This window comes from Dysidea avara, chromosome 7 (assembly GCF_963678975.1).
Source record: "Dysidea avara chromosome 7, odDysAvar1.4, whole genome shotgun sequence".
NCBI lineage: Eukaryota > Metazoa > Porifera > Demospongiae > Dictyoceratida > Dysideidae > Dysidea > Dysidea avara.
In genome coordinates this window covers 23507685-23528123 of record NC_089278.1, presented here as the reverse complement: position 1 = coordinate 23528123, position 20439 = coordinate 23507685, and the positions used below count along the sequence as shown (strand labels likewise).

At 37.1% G+C, this 20439-nt stretch overlaps 1 protein-coding gene and 1 long non-coding RNA gene across 2 annotated transcripts in view; one reads left to right on the top strand and one right to left on the bottom strand.

The window, feature by feature from the left end:
* LOC136261601 (adhesion G-protein coupled receptor V1-like) overlaps positions 1 to 20439 on the bottom strand; it is an 86262-nt gene that overhangs the window by 28086 nt on the left and 37737 nt on the right. Inside the window, exons 62-79 of the mRNA XM_066055629.1 lie at positions 20299 to 20433; positions 16771 to 16980; positions 16576 to 16713; positions 16317 to 16523; positions 16127 to 16264; positions 15814 to 16023; positions 15610 to 15753; positions 14434 to 14640; positions 14238 to 14384; positions 8410 to 8634; positions 8060 to 8194; positions 7793 to 8002; positions 7602 to 7742; positions 7337 to 7549; positions 3566 to 3703; positions 3289 to 3498; positions 3097 to 3234; positions 2832 to 3038 (exon numbers count right to left, since the gene is read on the bottom strand). Coding sequence (XP_065911701.1) covers positions 2832 to 3038; positions 3097 to 3234; positions 3289 to 3498; positions 3566 to 3703; positions 7337 to 7549; positions 7602 to 7742; positions 7793 to 8002; positions 8060 to 8194; positions 8410 to 8634; positions 14238 to 14384; positions 14434 to 14640; positions 15610 to 15753; positions 15814 to 16023; positions 16127 to 16264; positions 16317 to 16523; positions 16576 to 16713; positions 16771 to 16980; positions 20299 to 20433 — 3153 coding nt within the window. The remainder of the gene's footprint in view (positions 1 to 2831; positions 3039 to 3096; positions 3235 to 3288; positions 3499 to 3565; positions 3704 to 7336; positions 7550 to 7601; positions 7743 to 7792; positions 8003 to 8059; positions 8195 to 8409; positions 8635 to 14237; positions 14385 to 14433; positions 14641 to 15609; positions 15754 to 15813; positions 16024 to 16126; positions 16265 to 16316; positions 16524 to 16575; positions 16714 to 16770; positions 16981 to 20298; positions 20434 to 20439) is intronic.
* LOC136262070 (uncharacterized) lies at positions 11231 to 12993 on the top strand. The gene is made up of 3 exons (XR_010704094.1): positions 11231 to 11333; positions 12664 to 12789; positions 12881 to 12993. It is a non-coding gene; the product is annotated as an uncharacterized lncRNA (long non-coding RNA).

Here is a 20439-nt window from a genome sequence, read left to right as displayed (position 1 = left end):
ACTGCAGGAAAAGGGGATGGACAAATGTACATACATTGGTGGTATAGATTATCTTAGTGAGATACAAACCTGAACACTCTTAAGTAGTTGCGTTGGCCATTAGCAGCTACCTTTCAACCTTTTAATGATAGCTTATAGGAAAGCATAAAATACAGCATGAAGATGCTATTAGTCAACCAGTTGGAGCCATGCCCAGATTCTGCATATGAGAGTATTTATGAATATCGCTTGCTTGTGTTACTATTTGGTTAATACATAACCTGAATCTGCATATGTCTCTTTTGCTCTTATAAAACTCTTTGTTTTAACACAAAACCAATTACAGTGGTCCCTTCATTATCCAGCCATTAGTTAGCTATTCGAACAATAGAAATGACTGTTCTATTAGAGTATTTTGTATAACGTGTGCATTCTATTAGAGTAATTGAGTGGGGCTCTGTATACAAATGAATGGGCTTGCTTGTACATCTACAGATGAAGGTTGAATCTGCTCATTGCTATTACTTTCAGCCATTGCCTTTTTTATCTTCTCTACACTTGCTTTTTTCACCCAGGCTTTTTAAGGTCGCACCATTTTTTCATAGCTTCTACACTTACACACTACACTTCTTCTACACTTCTCTATGCTTGCTTTAAACCAGGTGTTAAGTATGAAGGTCCCTGGTTCGAACTGTTGAAAGTTTTTTTTTACATTTTTGTGCACTTTTTTACCCTGTAGTTACTGCTCTATTAGAGAGCAATGTTTGGTTTTTGCTATATCAAGACACACGGTAGTGTGTCGTGCAGCCAAGAAAGCTGGCGACCACACCGTGAGTATATTTATAGGAAGAAAGAAGACAGCTTTTTCATGCGTATATAGCTCCATGACCCCTTCTCCTAAGCACACCATTTTTGCATTATAGCTGTCCCCCAAGTAGGGTACGCCACACAGCAAATCTGATTAAATTCGCAACAGCCATTTGCGAGAAATGGGCATTCAAAATTTCATATTTCTCCATTTTTTTCTTCTTATGCCATATGGGGGGGCTATGGGGGCTTTGATTTCTTTTCGCACACTTTGCAAAAATTGCTATAAATGCAAATGTGTAACTCGATTGCCTCGATCTTTGGCACAAATCAAGAGCGTGCAACGGTGAATTCACATACCAAGTTTGTTGTGAATCTAAGTAATATTCAAGGAGTTATGAGCATTTATTCACGTAAAAAAAGATCAAATTTCTGTCATGGCTACAGGGTAAACCAAGTATAGAAATAACTTAAAAATTGGTGTGTAGATAGACTGATCATTGTAGCAGTGCCTTTTGATAGTTTGAATAGCAATAGAGTTACAGCGACAAAGGTAAAAAAGCAAAAGCTAAGCAAGTGTAAAATTGCGGGATCGAGATACTCTAATAGAGCAGTCACCGCGGGGTAAAAAAGGTGTACAAAAAATATCTTATCAGTTGGCTGATCACCTCACTTAATTTCTGCTTTATAAATAAAATTTCTAGTTGAAATCTGCTTATAATGAAACGTTTGTAATTTCATAGATCTACCAATAGAAGTACTAGATTGTTCTAGAACATTCTATGTATGTTCTATTAGAAGTCCTCAAAAAAATGTGCACTCTATTAGAGTATTACAATAATATTGAATTAAATCATGCATTTATAAGTCTGTCTTCAATAATCATCATTGTATCTGCATAGAAAAGAAGAAATGTGAGTAAATCTCAAAGTCAGCCATAGGCTGGTTTTGGAGGCCTTATAAAGTACAAAAAGAACTGAAATCCACACAAAAACAGCTAATCTGTGAAAAAATGGTGCGGCCTTAAAAAGCCTGGGTGAAAAAAGTTGTGAAATCAAAGCTGGCAGACAAGAAATGGCTGCAATGATGTTAATGCTAATTTTTTTTTTTAATCATGGCTGTATGCATTATTAAAATTTATTAGCATTAACATCATTGCAGCTATTTCTTGTCCACCACCTTTGATTTCACAACCTTTTTCACCCAGGCTTTTAAGGCCGCACCATTTTTCACAGCTTGGCTGTTTTTGTGTGGATAACTTTAACTCTATTGCTATTCAAACCATCAAAAGGCACTGCTAAAATGATCAGCCTATGTACACACCAATTTCCCATTATGATACTCGGTTTACCCTGTAGCTGTGACAGAAGTTTGGTCTTTTTTACGTGATTAAATGCTCATAATTTTTTGGGTATTCATCAAATTCATAGCAAATTTCGTACGTGAATTCACCTTTATATGCTCTTCATTTGTCCCAATCAAGCTACACGTACGTTTGTGTTTTGTATAAATTTTTGCAAAGTGTGCAAAAATAAATTGAAGCCCCTGTAGTCTCCTACAGCTTAAAAAAATTAAGAAATTACATAAATCAAAACTTTGAATGCCCATATCTTGCAAATGGCTAGTGCCAATTTAATCAAATTTGCTGTGTGGTCTACCCTACCTGGCAGACAGCTATATACAAAAGTGATGTGCTTTGGAGAAGGGGTCATGGAGCTATGTACCCTGTATGTGTGAAATACTGCTTTTTTTCCTGTCAATATACTCGCAGTGTCGTGCCCCAACTTTCTTGGCCGCACAACACACTACCAAGTGTCTTGATATTGCAACTGCTCTAGTAGAATTCTTGACTGCTCTATTAGGATATTTATCTGTAAACATGACAAATATAAGTAGGTGGCCATGCTCTTCCTGTTTCCACCGCTTATTCATTACAGCAATATATTGTAAACTGTGATGTGCACTATTGTGTTGATTTTACTCCTACCAGTTACTTTGCTTATATCCTACATGACTGCTGCTGTAGCAAGCATTGCATCACTTACCATCATCATTTAAGATTTTTCCAGTAGCGGAGATTAGAGTTCCTTCTTCTACTCCAATCATTTTACTTTGATTTGAAATGATTAAAGCTAAAGAAAACTGCTCTTCTAGTTCTAAAATATCATCATTAACAATACTGAGAGATATCTTTGTTTGCATATCCATTGGTCCAAATGCCAGTGATTTACTCTCAAGAACAGCATCAGAACCTAACACATAATTTCAACACAAAAGAATATTAACACTACTAATATTATCTTCACCTACCATCAGCAGTATCGGGTGATGCTACAACAATCACAGTAAACTCAGTCAATGCAGGACGACTGACTTTCAAAGTAAGTATCATTTCTGACTCATTTTCGAATACACTAAACACTGATTGCGTGAACTCTACATTAACGGCTACAGTGCAAAAACACAATAATAACTATAGTTATTAATTCCAATATCACTCACTATCATCATCCACAATTTTCACCACTGCACTAGTAATGGAGCCAGGATTTACTCCAATATTATGAACACTGCCTGGTATTACTAGCTCAATACTAAACTCTTCAGTCAGTTCCAGTTCCATATCATTCACAATAGTGATATTCACTACAACCTCAGTAATGTTGGGTTCAAATATTACTGGAATAACACTGGTAGTGTTAAAATCAGCATCTAGAATTAAGATATAAGCAACACAGACAAGAGTTGATTACAAAGTTAAAAACAAAGACATCATTACCTGTTGCAGTAGATGGATTGGTGTGTAATTCTATTACAAAGTAAGTTGAGCTAATGGTTGACGAAGTCACCGATATTGTTACTTGATGATCACTTTCATGAGAACTGTATGTATTGCTCGATAATGAAACAAATGTTTCTACAATAAAGTATCACATATCAACATACAAAGCAGTGCAACACCAGTGCATTATTTTAATGCAAAGTAAACTTCTCCAAATGGAAAAAGTTAAGGAGTAAAAATTCCCTCCATTTTCAGTAGCAGTTTGTATATAATTTATATAATATATTTTAACATCAAGACACATGGTAGTGTGTCATGCAGTCAGGAAAAGAGGCACATCACACCATGTGTATATTGACAGAAAGAAAGTAAATGCAATTTTCATGCTTGCATAGCTCCATGAATTACAAACTGTTACTATTAAGTAGACAACAGCAAGATAAAATACCCAATTTCAATAGGTATCTAAACCTTGTTTTCTTCTCAATAGATCCCTGTCTCTAGGGCAATACAATATGCAGCAATTTTTATATAGTTATACAATGGCCACGAGTGCTCTGCCTGATATAAACGCACAAGCCTGAGGGCCGTTAGGCCCGAAGGCAAGTGCGTTTATACAGGCAGAGCACGAGTGCATGTTGTATAACTGTTATGTACCACTCACCTAATAGGTGCGGAGAGTCTCACAAGACAGCTGTAACACTTATAAAGGCCAGGTTTCTAACATCGATTGTGGGTAACCAAGCCGGACGTTGCGATGACGTTCCCCCTGCAGCCACCTGAGATATTGAAAGCTAGTACGCTATGCGTTATATCACTAACCTGCATTCGCTGTTTGACTCTCATCATGTAGTGCTCAGCATGCCAGCGTGATCACTCAATCGCCATATAGACTAAGTGCCAGACTAATCGCCATAGTGATTCTCTCGAGCGAAAAAAAGCAGCTAAATAGACGGTTTAAGTAAACAAAACCTAACTACTAAACGATACTAGTCTAATTCTTACTATTCACACTGGCTAAACTCGAATCTGGTGGCATGACAAAACTGGTTACCACAATCGGACGTAAAGGTTAGTATTATTTAGAATATATTTGTTTTATTGAGTCATTGTCGAAGTGGACTACAGTTTAATCTGGGCTAAGATGGCACCAGACTAGTAAGGTGTATAAGTACGTTTATATATATATATGTAGACTAGAGTTGTGGCCACCCGTGTTGGCTTTATCGATCGCCATTGGCTGCTTGTAAACATTATACGCATTGGCGACGTTATGGCCCACAATCGACCTTTACATGTCAGGCTATAAAAGAATTCGAGTGATTTGTGAAGTGTCTTTCTACCTATTAGGTGAGGTGTCGTAGTGGTCATCGCCACCGGCACTTGTGCTATGCTGCACAAAACCGCAGCCAGTGCAATATCTGTATATTGCACTGCGGTCGGTGCATTATAACTTATAATGCACTCGTTGTGGTCTACAAAACCGCAACCAGTGCGTTATAAGTTATAATGCAGTCGCTGCGGTCTGCAGCAGTGCAATATACAAATTATGGCACTGGCGGTGCCTTTGAACTTCCCACGCAGAGTGGTACATACACCTGTAAATTTGGCAACACATAGCTGTTTAACTGGATAACAAATGCCTTACTAACTAAAGACATACACTGGGCTTGTTTATACTAATAAACATCATGTCACAAACAACTGTAGTCTAAATAAATTAGACTTCATAACACAGGGATCCATGGAACTTACAAACCCTCAGGCCCTGTAGTAGCACCTTTGCTTCACTTGGGTGCCACAACACAGGGCCTTCAAGTTACTAAATTCCATAGGACACTGTGTTTCAAGTCTAACTATTATGTAGATTTCAGTGGTTAATGATTTGAGTGATCAGTATGGAGGTCCCTGGTTTGAATTCTGGTATGTTTTTCTTTCAATATTTTCATACACTTTTTCGTACCCCACAGTGACTGTTCCATTTGATAACTAAACCCCATGATTTACATTTGTTTGATTTTTGTTTTGTAACTATAAAGCTATTACTTCTTCATTTTTCTAACCATCAAAAGGCACTGCCATGATACATACGTAGCTAGCCTATGTACACATTAAATTTCAATCTATTCCCATACAAGATTTACACTGGTAGCCGTGACAGGAGTTTAATCTTTTCTTACATAAATAAACTAGTACTGTGGAAACTTATTAGATTCCTTGCAAACTTAGTGCATGAATATGCTCTTTATCTGTACCAAATTATACATTTTTGCACTTTATAACAAGGTATGCAAAGTGTGCAAAAAACAATAATCTAGGCCCCCGTAGGCCCCCTTAAGAAGAAAAAACAAAGAGAAAAATTGAAAATTTTGCTGCTCATATGTCATGAAAGGCTGGAGCGAATTTAACCAAACTTGCTATGTGGCTTACCCTACCAAGGTGACAGCTATAATGCAAAAATTGGTGTGAGATCTATCAATGTAAAGTGTTCTATTAGAATTCCTCAAAAATGTGTGCTCTATTAGAGTATTACAATAATATTACCAAAATGTTAATACAAATACAACTTCTGTCTTCAATAATGTCTGTAGATCAGAAGAAATGTGGGTGGGGCCACATAGAGTATAAAAAGAAATGAAATCCTCACAAAAACAGTCAAGCTGTGAAAAGGGGTGCAGCCTGCAATTGCCTGGGTGTGAAAAAGTTGTGAAATCAAAAATGGCAGCCAACAAGTGGCTGCAATGATGCTATAGCTAATATTTATTAACAACAGCTGTGTATTGTCATAGTACTGTATATTAGATATCGTGAAAGTTTGGGCTTTTCTGGCCAAAAGTATCACCCCAAAACCAGCCTCACAATACCTTCATGGTATCTTTGCAGTGTTAGTGAGGTATAAGCAAGCCCAAAAGTGTTTACAGCATGTTCAAAAAAGCTTCCAACAAGCTGCTATGGAATTTTAATTTTTAGTAGAATTTTCTACTGATTGACTGATTAGCTAACTACCTGATGCCTTCAGACAAGTGTAAATTGACAATCGCTAAGCTATGGGCCTGATTTTTCGCTTATAAACATCATTTCAGCCCGACTGGTCCCTTTTGGTATAACGCAGTACATACAATGCATGCACCCTGGACTTATCTTGTCCTCTTTTGCATCGCATTCCTTTTCATTGACAGTGCAAGGTGTTAATTTGCAGTAGCGCATGTGTCTTCCTCTCTGCTGACTATCACATTTTATAACAAAAATCATCCGTATTTTCCATAGTAACTGGTTTGATTAAAGAAGTGTTTCTTGTACTGATCTTCATCTGCAATGCTGTATATAATGGGCTGGACATGGCTGAGAATGAAGCGTATGGCACTTCACTTTTCAGCAATAAGTGATAGTTGGGGCATGCATATATGTAACCAGATTTCAAACAAATCAAACCCACATTTTGATTGCTGGCCTAATACACTATCGTTTTCCATTGTATCTTTCTTTAGAGCTGGTGAGTCTGGTTTCTGCAGCAAACTCCAAAAAAGCCTTGAATAATGGTTTGACACCATTCAATGGCCATGGCTTTGTTGGAATGGTGTGTAGTAAGCTGGGAAACCTCAAAGAACTTGCCAGTTGTGTTCTCCTTCATTTGGGAGTGATTTGAGTGCAAGAAGGGTCCAAATTAGACCTCTGAATTGCAACTGTCTTTTTGCTTCATTTTATACTCCTATGAGAAGCCACTGACCTCCCCACACCCACCACATCCTTGCAGAATGATTAACTTACCATCATTATCCACAATATTCAATGAAACTGTTGTAGCATTTCCTGGCAGAATACGTAAGTTGCTCACGTTGAGTGGTACAACAAGGGAAACATCAAACAGCTCAACAGATTCTAGCTCGTCATCATCATTGGTAGCAAGTGCAACTGTTGTGTTTGTGATCCCCGGAAAAAGAAACACTTCCATTAGAATAGGACTGTAATCATCAAATGAAGCTAAAAAGTGAAACTTTAGTTACACTATACATTTACTATATACAGCAATAACCTGATTTTGAGCTATTCGATAGCGATGTTATGATATGTACAATTTCATTAAAATCTAACTGGTTACTTAATTCAATAGTTATCATGAGATCATCTCCTTCAACAACACTATAATCTTCTACCAGCAGGTTAACTTGTGTTTCTGTACAACACAACAGATAGCAGCATTTAGCAATAAATTCTTAATATTACCATCATTGTCAATAATCTCTATGAATGAAGAATTTGGTCTTTCAATTTGTACATCTATGCCTTGTGACACTATTATGTGTCCAATCCTCACAGTTAACGATTTATCAAATTCCACTACTTCATCATCCACTGTGACAATGTCTGTTTGACCTACTTGTTGACCCGGTAGTAATGTAATTTCCACAGTATCATTGTGGTAATAGTCTTCACCTATACAATTCATATTGCAACATTCTGTGCTGAATGCAAGTAAATCACAATTCTTACTGGAGGCAGTGACAGGAGTGATTTGCATGATGAATGACAGCTGGAATTCAGCAAAATGATCTGCTACTAGCGAAATAGTTACTACATCTCCTTCTGAGACATTTTGAAATGCTAGATCAAATCTGATACTCAGCACTACACAAATGAATAACAACGTTTTACCATAATGCAAGGTAACACATGAGATAGTCTATATTAGGAGTTTTTAATTGCAGTGTGTGAATATTCAGTTATGCTTACAAACATGTAACCACTTCATATACTAAATTCATAACTTAATGCTAAAGTTTGACTACAGACACACTTATATTGTTTAAATATGTTTAGTATACAAAAAACTACACAATTACCATCATCATCAACTATTAATGCATCGGCAACACTGGGAGTTCCCTTTGCTATGCCAATTTCTTGCAAAGATGGAGAAATAATTAGTACAAGCTGAAAAACTTCTTGATCTTCAGAAACATTATCATCAACAATTGCTACATTGACAATGGCACGTGTATCAGTTGATCCAAATAAAGCAAGTGGCATCTGGTAGATATCTATATCTCCACTGCTTGCTCTAACCACTAAATAATGATACGACCATGTTGAAACTTAAAATGGTACAAAAAAGTAAACTGTGCTTTTTATTTCCATTATGAAATTTTTTAAATCTTGTGACAATTATTAATTGTATTTTATGCTATTGTAGCATGTGCTATGTGTACTGTATGCTACAAATGTTTGGAGTGCACTTACAAGCACATAAGGAAATATTAGAAATTATAAGTTGGAATCAAAGAAAAAAAGTAGTGAAACAAGGGAATAGCTAAAAAGCAGCAAAACAAGAAAGGCTGTCTATACCTGCAAATATGTATACTGATGGACATTTGATCCCTGTACTTCAGTCTATTAGCATGACCATATTAGGAATTAAACTCCATTACAGGGACAAATCCAGGATTGACAAGGGGGTGCACCATGACCAGGGTAGTAGGTAGCTATACGGGGTGTGCCCTCCTAAAGCTATAGTCATTTTACATGTTTCAGGACTGAAAATTTTATGTAGAGTATTTTTATGCACAAATCATAGTAATAGATCATACTTTCTAAGTCTTTCTAAGTGGTCTACATTGAACAAGAGCTGCATCTAGGGATCAGTGGCAATTGTGTCAGTTACAAGCCTAAAGTAAATTGTCCTTTAAGAATGACATACAAAGAACCAAGTGAATTGGATTCCTAGCAAGCTACATATAGCTAATGGATTGGTGCTGCAGATGCAAGTTTTCATACTCAATGGAGGATTCTAAAATAGTGTTACATATGGTGACTGTTCTATTAGAGTATTCTACTGACTGCTCTATTAGAGTATCGCAATCTTGTGTATAAAATTTCTTTTGGGGGCAAGGGGGGAGGGGTACATTCTGCCTGTGCCCCCTCTGGATCCACCACTGTATTAGCATATTTGCAAGTATAGACAACCTTTCTTGTTTCACTACTTTTTAGCTATTCCCTTGTTTTACTACTTTATTTGATCCATACCCAACTTAGTATTCCTATTTTTCCTTCTACTTGTTTGTTTACTTTTTTGATAGCATAATTATGACTACTGAACTCATGCATACCACATAAAAAGAAAGAATGGCACTAGGCATACCATAAAATTAATTATTCATTTGAACGCAAGCTCCAACAAATAAATTACTGAAAAGTGAAGTGGTCATTTCATTTTCTGCCCGTTACACAGTGTTACAAATGAAGAACAGTACGAGAAGTGCTTCTGTAATCAATCCAATCACCATTAAAAATATGGGCGATAAGCATGATAGCTAGTCAGCACGGTCACAGGGAGGCCATATCATGCTATTGTAAATTGACACCTTGCATTGTCAGTGAAAAGAACTGAGACACAAAGGAGGACAAAGGGAAGTCCACAATGCATGTATTGTATGTACTGCAGTTGGCAAAAAATCAAATCTCAGGATGATGCGACATCAAATAGTGAAGAAATCAAGCCTGTAACCTTATCCATTGTCAAGTTATGCTTGGCTGGAGGAATCAGTTAGTCACTCAGTCAGTCAGCATAAAATTCTGTTAAATAGATTTTTTTTAAATTTCATAGAAATTTTTTGGAAGGGTTTAGGGCCATTCTGAATAGATTCATGGGCTTGGCTATGCCTAACCAATATCCTGTGCTAAAAACAGCCCAGCTGTAAAAAAAGGCGAGGCCAAGAATGCGCAAGTACATTTTCATGGAGTAACTACAACCAAAAGACATGATATCAAAATCTGGCCAAGAAAGCATTCACAGTATAGGCACTTTTGTGCATTCGTTTTCTATATGCTTCACAATATCACATCCAGCTAGCTGTACATGTGTGCTTGCAATATAAACAATACTACTGAGATGATAAAAGATATTACACTGCATTGTTACCAAAATTAATTTAACTAAAAATTTACAATTGGTTTCTACTTGGCCATCTTTTTATTTTAATATGCAGTGCAAAAAGATGGCCAAGTAGAAACCAATTGTAAATTTTTAGTTAAATTAATTTTGGTAACAATGCAGTGTAATATCTTTTATCATCTCAGTAGTATTGTTTATATTGCAAGCACACATGTACAGCTAGCTGGATGTGATAATGTGAAGCATATAGAAAACGAATTCACAAAAGTGCCTATACTGTGAATGCTTTCTTGGCCAGATTTTGATATCATGTCTTTTGGTTGTAGTTACTCCATGAACATGTACTTGTGCATTCTTGGCCTCGCCTTTTTTACAGCTGGGCTGTTTTTGGCACAGGATATCACTACTTTTTGTTGAATGGAGAGCATACAGTTACTGAAGATTGGCTATTATATTACATAGGAGACACCACATGTATGCATGCATAATAACAGCTTCAGTATGAGATTAGCTAGTTAAATCAGTAGCAAAAGCTTCAAGTTCAGTGTTTAGAAGCACTACTAAAAGTGACTTGCTAAGAGAAAACTCATTCAAACCATTCAAATTTCCCTCAAGGACTCACATGATATTTTGCGTGATGTTCACGTGAAAATAAGAACCGTGAGGGATAGTGACAAAGTTGAGGCTACCATCTTAATGTTTCTTCCTGAAGCAGTGGATTGGTGATATAACTATAGTCTGTGTGCGTAACAAGTGGAGGCGAATCGGCTGCGAGTTGTTGCTGAATGGCGAGACTAGCTGAATGTATGCCTCGGAATGGACTCAACATGAAGGCGCTGAATGCATCACACTATTATTCTCCCAGTGAATTTCCGAGTAAGTTCGTGTATAAGTCATTGTAAACGGATATATAACTACCGTCATAATTTTAGACAGGAATCCCCCATGGGCCACGCCATAGTAGCTTCCTGGGATTATATGTATATGCTTTTGTAGGCCAGATCCTTGTAGCTGGATTGTTCTAGCAGCTGTGTGGGTCAGACCGCGAACAAGTTGAGCTGAACCCTAGTGAGAAAACAGCTAAAATGAAAGATTTTTTCTCAACATTTCAACCAACCGTTGTCAAGAGCAGACAAATGCTTCCATCAACAGTTCAGGAATGGCAATAAGACTATATACTTTTATGGCTTCATCTAATGTATGATGAAATCTTTGGCTATGAATAATGTGTCAGGCATTTGAATGATTAGCAAGTAAGTCAATACTACAAAACTAATAAGTTAATATTTTTGAGGGCTCAGCTCAATGCGTACATACAGTATACCATAATTACTATATGCATCAATCGATTGATGTGATGATAACATGTGCAGATCTGAGACAACCATGGACCCTACTATATAGTAACTGGGCAGATATATAGAGTTATGTATACTCTGATATAATTGTTGAGTGTTGTAGTTTGCCAATGGTCAAAGCTAAATTAACCATTTTAGATAGCTTTTTGTGATGTTGAAGGTGTTAGGCAAACTCCAGTTAGGGGCAGGCAATAAAAGATTATTTTTCAAAACAGGAGAGGAACATGCTTAGGCCCGCAAGGTACAGGCTTAGTCTACTTACCCCAGTAGATGCACCATATTATATATAATGCACATATCAACATATTTCCCTACTAACCCCCCACCCCCCACCCCCTTCGGGCATATATAGGGCTATAGTGGGCACAACCGAATGTTAAATGCCCCATGGTAGGACAAACCTATTGTGTTAAATCCCCACCATTGGCTCCAGTTGCAACGTGGGTGATTTGACAGTGTAGAAAAAATACTTGGGTGCTTAATGAATGATTGTCAAATGCCCCATAGTGAAGCAGCAGTTTCATGTCAATTCGCCTTGTAAAGCCCTACTTACATCCAAGGGGAGTGGTAGGGTAACACATTGGTAGGTGCATAATGGGTTTGCATCATAAACCTTGTGTTGAAATTTAGTCTGTCTTGCTTTTTTCAGCTAATGTGCTTATCCTCAAACAATCAGGACTGGAAAAACTACAAATTGTCTTCTACTTTTATCTATCAACTATCCAATCACTGCTAGTTTATTAAAATTTCCTTTGCTGTTGTAACTTGTTTACCATTATGCTATAACCATTAGTCCCTCCTAGTTTATATGTCTCCTAGCAACAAAAACTGTTATGTCAACAATGTAGGTGAGAACCACAAAAGAAGTCAAGTAATATACTCCAAAATTGGTCATCAATTGCTGCAGTATGCTGAATACATCTTGGAAATGACTATGTTGGATGCTCACTTTAACAATAATCATAATAGTGGAAGTAAGTATTTGTTGACATGTTAGTCTGACTATGATTACACATTTTTAGTTAGCTGTGCCTTACCATACTGTATCCCTTTCTGTATATGCAGGGTAGATACTGATGTTGTGACTGTTGGCGGGTGAGTTAATGGTCAATGGACAAATCACGCAAATGGTGAAGAAAAAATAATATGTGGTACCAAGACCCCACTACTACATGATGGCTTCCCTTCGTAATTAAAATCATCCATATTTTTCATAGTGGCTACTTTGATTGCAGAGGTGCTTTTTGAACAGTTCTTGATTTGTAATGCTGTGTGCGAGGGATAGGTAACGACCTGAAATTTCGTAGATCATCTCTGAAATTATTTCTGAAAGATGAAATATTGCCTGAAATTGTGTACTTTGAAAGATGAAATTTGATGATTGAAAGATGTAATAAATATTTACGGAGTTTTATCGAGTCAAAAATTTACAGATTTACTAATTTCAAATTTACTAAACTTTACGGAGAAATTGGAACTAAAATTTGTCTTGAAAGATGAAATTTGGGCAGTCATACTTCTGAAAGATGAAATATGGGCAGTCATCTTTGAAATTTCGATTTTGGCTCATTACCTACCCCTCAGCTGTGTGTAACAGGTTGAACATAGCTGACAATGAAGCGTATTGGGGTACTTCACTTTTCAGTTGATAATTGATAGCTGGGGTGTGCGGTACCATTTCTTTCTTTTGGTGCGGTATGCATGGTTCACCAGTCACAAGAAATTTATTTATAAAAGAAAGTTAACAAACAACTACACAAAAAATTGGAATTTTCAACTAGAGTAGGGGTCATAGAACATCGATAAAAAGTACTGAAACAAGCTGGAGTAATGTACGATATTAGATCACAGTAAAACAATAAGAAGTGATATATCCCTACTGTGTATGGTATCTTGAGCACAGTAGGGATATAACACTTCTTATTGTTTTACTGCGATTTAATATCATACACTACTCCAGCTTGTTTCAGTATTTTTTATCAATATGCTATGGTCCCTACTAGGGACCCGCCGATTATGCTGGCATAATTATGAGCATAATAGGTGCCTGAAAGCATTCAGCATAATAGGAAGAAATCCTTGATGGTTAAAATACAGATCACAGAAAAAGATCGATATACTCTAATAGAACAGTCAATAACTCTAATAGAACAATCAGGCAATGACTGTTCTATTATAGTATATCAATCTTTTCTGTCACATGCATTTTGAAGAGCAAAGATGTGCTTCAGCCACCTATTGTGTGCCCATAACTGCAAAAACATGGAAAATTAGGTACAAAGCTAGAGCATAATTTGAGCATAATAGGTAAAATTTTTGAGCAGTGCAGCATAGCATAATAGGTAAATTTTGAGCATAATAGGCGGGACCCTAGTCCCTACTCTAGTTGAAAATTCCAACTTTTTGCAGATATACAGCATACCTGTATTTGTAGTGTTAGATAAGAGTAGCGGTGCTACAGAAACATTGAATGAAATTCCAGCTGGTTTACTGGCTTCTATTTCAACACTCATTATTGTAGAATTCTCAACTGCTGTATACTTCAAGTGTCTAAAGAATACATGAAGGTCTAAGAATGCAAAAGAGAGTAATGATAATTCAAAGTTGTAGTCACTCACTGTCATCATCAAATATCACCACAACAGCATTGGCTGGGTCACCAATGAGAACACCAAGTTCAATGGAATCAACTGGAAGAGATAATGATATCCTGAATGCTTCCTTTGGCTCTACCACTGCATCATTAGTAATGATGATATGTACTGTACTGTTAGTGTCATTAGGATCAAAATGAGCTGTCAGCACTGAAGTGTTTAGATCACTCCCTGTGATAACCAGAAAATGTATGTATCACATCTTGTATAGAATTATAGACCCACAGGCCACATGCCTTGGTTATTTGAAATTAGTGTGGAAAATCATGTCTCTGAATGCATGTCTGTCCACACCCATCCCATACACTTGCACAGAAAAGATTAAAAGAAGCCAGTGGGTGATAAATGCTGTATAATACTGTAGCTACTCAGCACTATGTACAGCTTACTGTGTACTAGTTTGAATATGGACAAACAACTTTCCTTATGGGGTATACCAGCAACAATGTGAACCAGTGGCATGTGCCTTTTGAGAGTGTGTGCTCTCTGTGACATGTCTTTCCTTTTATCTTCAATCAGACAGGTAGTCGTCTTCTTCATGCAATAAAACCATATCGAGATGTTAATTTTCTGTATCAACACTTTCTTTCCTTGAGCAACATACTTAGACTTCACAAAATTATTTATTAAAGTGCTTACGCTACTGTAAGAGGTACTGGACACCCAGTAGATACCTGTAACGTCGTGATCAGTATTAGACCACGCCCATTAATGGTCTTGGTTGATTAATAATAATTGAGAGTGGAGACCACACCTGATAACAATCCATTTACTCAAACATGTGATGACCACACCTCCTTATTGGTTTAGCTATATTTATAATGCAACAGGTGAGAGGCTAACTCGAGATACTCTAATACAGCAGTCAACCTAATAGAACAGTCACATATGTATAGCTGTGTGTCATAACAAAAAACTTAATAAACTAGTATACCAGTGAAACAAGAGATGAATGATGGTATTACAGCATAGCTCGGTGAAAAGGCATTGAGCAAAATAAGTGTTATAATATGCCAATGTACTAACAGGCATGGATCCCTACTTCATATTAAAAATAATAATTGTTAAATCTACAATAGTACACTATACTAGTATGCCAAAAATTAAACATTCAACATATACCACCACAGACTTACAAACCTGTAGCATTGGAGTCAGTTATCACAGGATGGACCAAAACATCATATTCTACTAAGGCTGGTCTCTCAGCAATTACTGTGATTGGTAGTACCAACTGATGTTCCCCAATAATGTACACATCATCATCAAAGTGTACTGAGAACTCTATGACAAAGTACCCACATGATCTAGTTTAACAATATAAAAGTAATGAGACAATTTTACCATCATTATCTAATATGGTCACATTAGCAGTGTCCTGGTCTCCCAATAATATTCCTATGTCAGCAGATTCTTGTGGTATGCTAATTTGAAGACTAAACATTTCAGGACGTTCCAATATTTGATCATCTACTATTGGTATGTTGACATTAGCAGTGAGTGAGTCTCCACTGAAATTGACCAGCAGTGTATCAACTAACTGGTAATCATCTCCTGTAAAATATGATAATGTGCATCAAATATTCAATAATTTATCGGTATGATGCTAATTTGTAGCTCTCACAATAAATATGTAATTTTTATTATCACATATTACCTGTAGCAGTATAGGCAACTGCATTAACAATAACACTAAACTGTACTCTTGTTAGTCTGTTGACAGTCAGAGTGATAGGTTCATGGTCATTGCTTTCGCTGACATTAAACATCATGGCAGAAAATTGTACAGAAGCAGCTAGTAATACAACAGTAGTAATATGTGAAAGGAAATATTCAGTACAACTCACTGTCATCACTAACAATTCTAACTAATGCAGTTGATAATGGACCTTTATTTACCCCAATGTTTCTTATAACTCGTGAGATAGAAATGTCTAATTCAAACAGTTCTATTGCTTCTAAATTGTTGTCATTTCTTATTGTTATTGTAGCTTCTGTAACAGTTTGGTTGATCATAAACCTTGCACTTACATCCCTTAATTCTAAATCTTCTCCTGAAATTATTACAAATGATCAGAAATTCAGTATTAAATCATACTGCTTTACTTGTTACATTGATAGGGTTGAGCTCGAGTGTTACTCGAATCCCTCTATAGGGAGGTTGACTGCATTCTAACTGTACTCTTAACACAGTTTCATTCTCAAAGACAGTGTACAGTTGCTCCAGAAAGTTTATTTTCAATTCTAAGTTGGTAAGAAACAATGCCTAAATACACAATGATATACAACACACAGACATACCATCATCATTGTTAATTATTACTCTAATGGTACTCGCTTTAGAATCAATATCAATGCCTAGTTGCTGGTATTCATCTTGCACTTGTAAAGTTACTTCAAAGATTTCATTTTGTTCAAATAGAGCATCTTGTATAGTTGCTACATTGACAGTTTTTACTGTTTCATTAGATTTAAACTGCACCATAAATGACCCATTCTCATAGTCATCAGCTACAGTCAGAACAATGAAATGTAACACATCACATTTATAACACTCACAGCTACAAATCACAAAAGCCTGCAAATAGCGAACAACTAGAGCCATAGCAAGGTCACATTCTTATACAAAATATCACCCTAAAACCAGCCTCACAATGCCTTCATGGCACCTTAGCAGAATTGGTTAGGTATAACTAAGCCCAAAAGTGCCTTCAGTGTGATGCAAAATGCTTCCAATAAATTGCTGACATTTTTTAAAATTATTTAGTAGATAGACTGACTGAATTACTAATGCCTTTAGACATGCACAACTTTAACTTAATAACAGCTGACTACAGGCTTCAGTTTTATAAAGTTTAAGTATTAAACACAGTTAATGTTGTGAAGCGTAGGCTGCGCAAATACCCAAAATATTAGCATGCAACAGTGGGCTCTAATAAGAACAACGCATGCGCAACAAAGTGAGCAGAACACGTTGGCAGTAATTCATACCTGTTGTAACAAATCTTGCCAGTTACAGTGGCTTTTAATCTTCAAGATGAATACTCGTAGTTCTCGCCAGCTGAGGAAAGGGAGGGTCGTCGTCCTTGGGAAGGTCGACTGCTGGATTGAGCAAGCGAAGAGCTTTGTCACGCCGGAGGAAGGGCCGCCTAAAGGAACAAGTATTCCGGACAGGACGACGACGCGACAAGATGAGATACTACAATGCTAGTAGCCGCCTTCAGGGTCGTTTCTACAAGTTGCTTACCTTGGCCCACGCACGGTGTCACTGTCGCCTGGGACAGCTCCAACGCCGCTGGACTCAATACCAACAGTAACTACAGCTCCACCTCATACCATAGCCAGTTCGTCAGACGCCACCTAATCAACAAAAATGCAGGGAAATCACGTGATGGGCATCAATCAGAATCTTCGAGGACAAACACCACGACTATCGCGAAATGGCCTCAAACAAGATGCTGCATCGGCTAAGCAACAGTATAACACCAATTGGTGTACTAGTATAATCTTGCACACTGTCCCCACACACACTGTATATATTTGCATGCAATCAGTGGGGATGTACCGGTACATCGTATCAGTGGCCAATATGGCGATTTTATTTTTTGCCAATATCGGTTGGTCTCAATATAGCCGCCAAAATCAATATAATATACCGAAATAGTCTTTGCCATGGTAAAGCTGCATTATACCCTCTGTTATATAGCAAACAAAGCTGGGGAAACAGTAGTTTTATCCTCGAAAAGAAGTGCTACGCTACGAGAAGCCATAGAAATACGTGCATAGCAAACATTCCTTGTTATAACCATACAAAAATGATCATAGTGGAGAGCTATAAAAAAAAAATAATAATAATAATTATAAAAAATAAAAAAAGGAACCATGGGATGAATAAACTAGAAACACAGCTTGAAACAACCAGCCATCTCTACAAGCCATTAAAATACGGAGTGATTTGGACTTATCTTGGTGGGAGCACGCACTAAATAATAATAATAAAAAATAAACTTGTGGGTGCCTCACGGTCCGGGCTGTTAATTGAGGCCACACCACCACAGGCAATCAACCATTGGCAGTGATTGTTAGGACTTGGAACTACTTACTAAGTGTATCTTATGGCAAGTTAAAGTTTCTCAGTTTATTATATTGGGTCAGTATCGGTGTTCTGACTCAGTATATCGCTTTATATTGGATCGGTTCAGAAATTTCTCTATTGGTACACCTCCAGTAAAATGTGAAATAATAAGAGTTGCTTTGTAAAAACAACAACACAAACACATGGTTATCATAAATTGTATGTTGAAAAGCAGCCAAGTACATGTTAGAACTTTGCATAGTAGTTTCACGGTGTTGTGCCAGCTTCTTGCACACCATACCCCTTGAGTCTTATAATAGTCCCAAAGAAAAGTCCATTTTATTGTCATTAAAGGAAACTTCAACCTATACATCTTCAACAGGAATTGTTTCAAACACAGTGCTTGCTCTAATGTGTACACGATACAGTGTCTTCGTCATATATCTGTAGTTCTATGGTTAGGATCTGTTCCACAACTTTGCCAGGCAATTGGTACGGGGCACACCATTGGATTGTTAGTTGCATGTTAGTTTGCGTGTACGTTATGTCTTCCCAATGTTTATGTTGTCACACTTGCTTGATATGTATGTCGTCACCATTGCTTGTCCGTATACCAATGTATGTCACTGCCACTGCTTGTTTTGTATGTCACCGTTGCTCAGCTTGCACATCATCATCATCTTCTGTATGCTGCAAGCATAGCTTATCTTGCATATTACTAGATGTTGCCACCATCATCATTTCTGCACATTGCATGGTCTAAATAAATAACCTTGATGCTTGGGGGGGTAGATCACGATATACATAATACATATCATGACCTACCTATGGCCTCTATTGTAAAGAGTTTAGGACAGAGACGCTTCTCTGCTCTAAACTCTTTCATTACCCAAGCATCAATAAACCAAAAGTACTTCCTACTTTGGCCCCGCTGGAATTACATAACCTTGCCTAGGCCATATACCATGGCAGATGAGGCCCCCTGGCACTTACCACACCCCCTCCTCAATCAATGGATTGCTGGAGGTGAAGAATGAAGATCCAAGGAACAGAGCACATAAATAGGTGAATGGTAGCGTAACTAAACATTAATCACTGTTCAATCTCAGTTCAGCTCAACAGGTAGCTTTTGGCTTACCACAGTATGTACAATGCATGCATCATGAACTTACCTTTGCCCTCCTTTGTGTCCAATTTCTTTTGCTGACAGTGCCAAGGTATCAATTCATGGTAGTGCACTTTGGCTTACCTCTGCTGACTACTACATTACAATGGTAATCATTTGTACTTTCTGTAGTGACTGAAATATTCGCAGAGGTGTTTCTGGTTAGTTTGTAATGTTGTGTAATGAGCTGAGCATAGCTGAAAATGAAGTGCAATGGCCACTACACTTGATAATTAGGGTGCATGCTCTGATGCAAGTTATGGAGCCATTTTTTATTTTGATGTGGTATGCGCGAATTCTTTAATCATAATCAAAAGTAAACAAACAAATACAAGGAATTGGGAATTTTTAGTTCGATTGGGGATCATAGAAATAAAAAGTAATGAAATTTAAGTACATATCTGAAAGTGATCTAGCCAAAACCAGACTATATAGTTGGATCACTTGCTACAGCTTTGACAAATATGTTTAAATATGTACATACTAGAATAGCCCATACACTTAACAGTGCCTATCTACATCTGTATTAGTTGTCATTGTTATGCTAATTGAACAGATATATATTCAACATTCAGGTGTACATGCTGACCTGTAGCACTTAAAGACACAAGACTAATCATCAATCCAATCTCAGTACCAGCATGTCTGTCAAGATTGATAGTCACTGTAAAATTGTTACCTTCCACTATTCTAATGGTTGAAGGTGACAGGCTTGCTATAACTCCTGTAT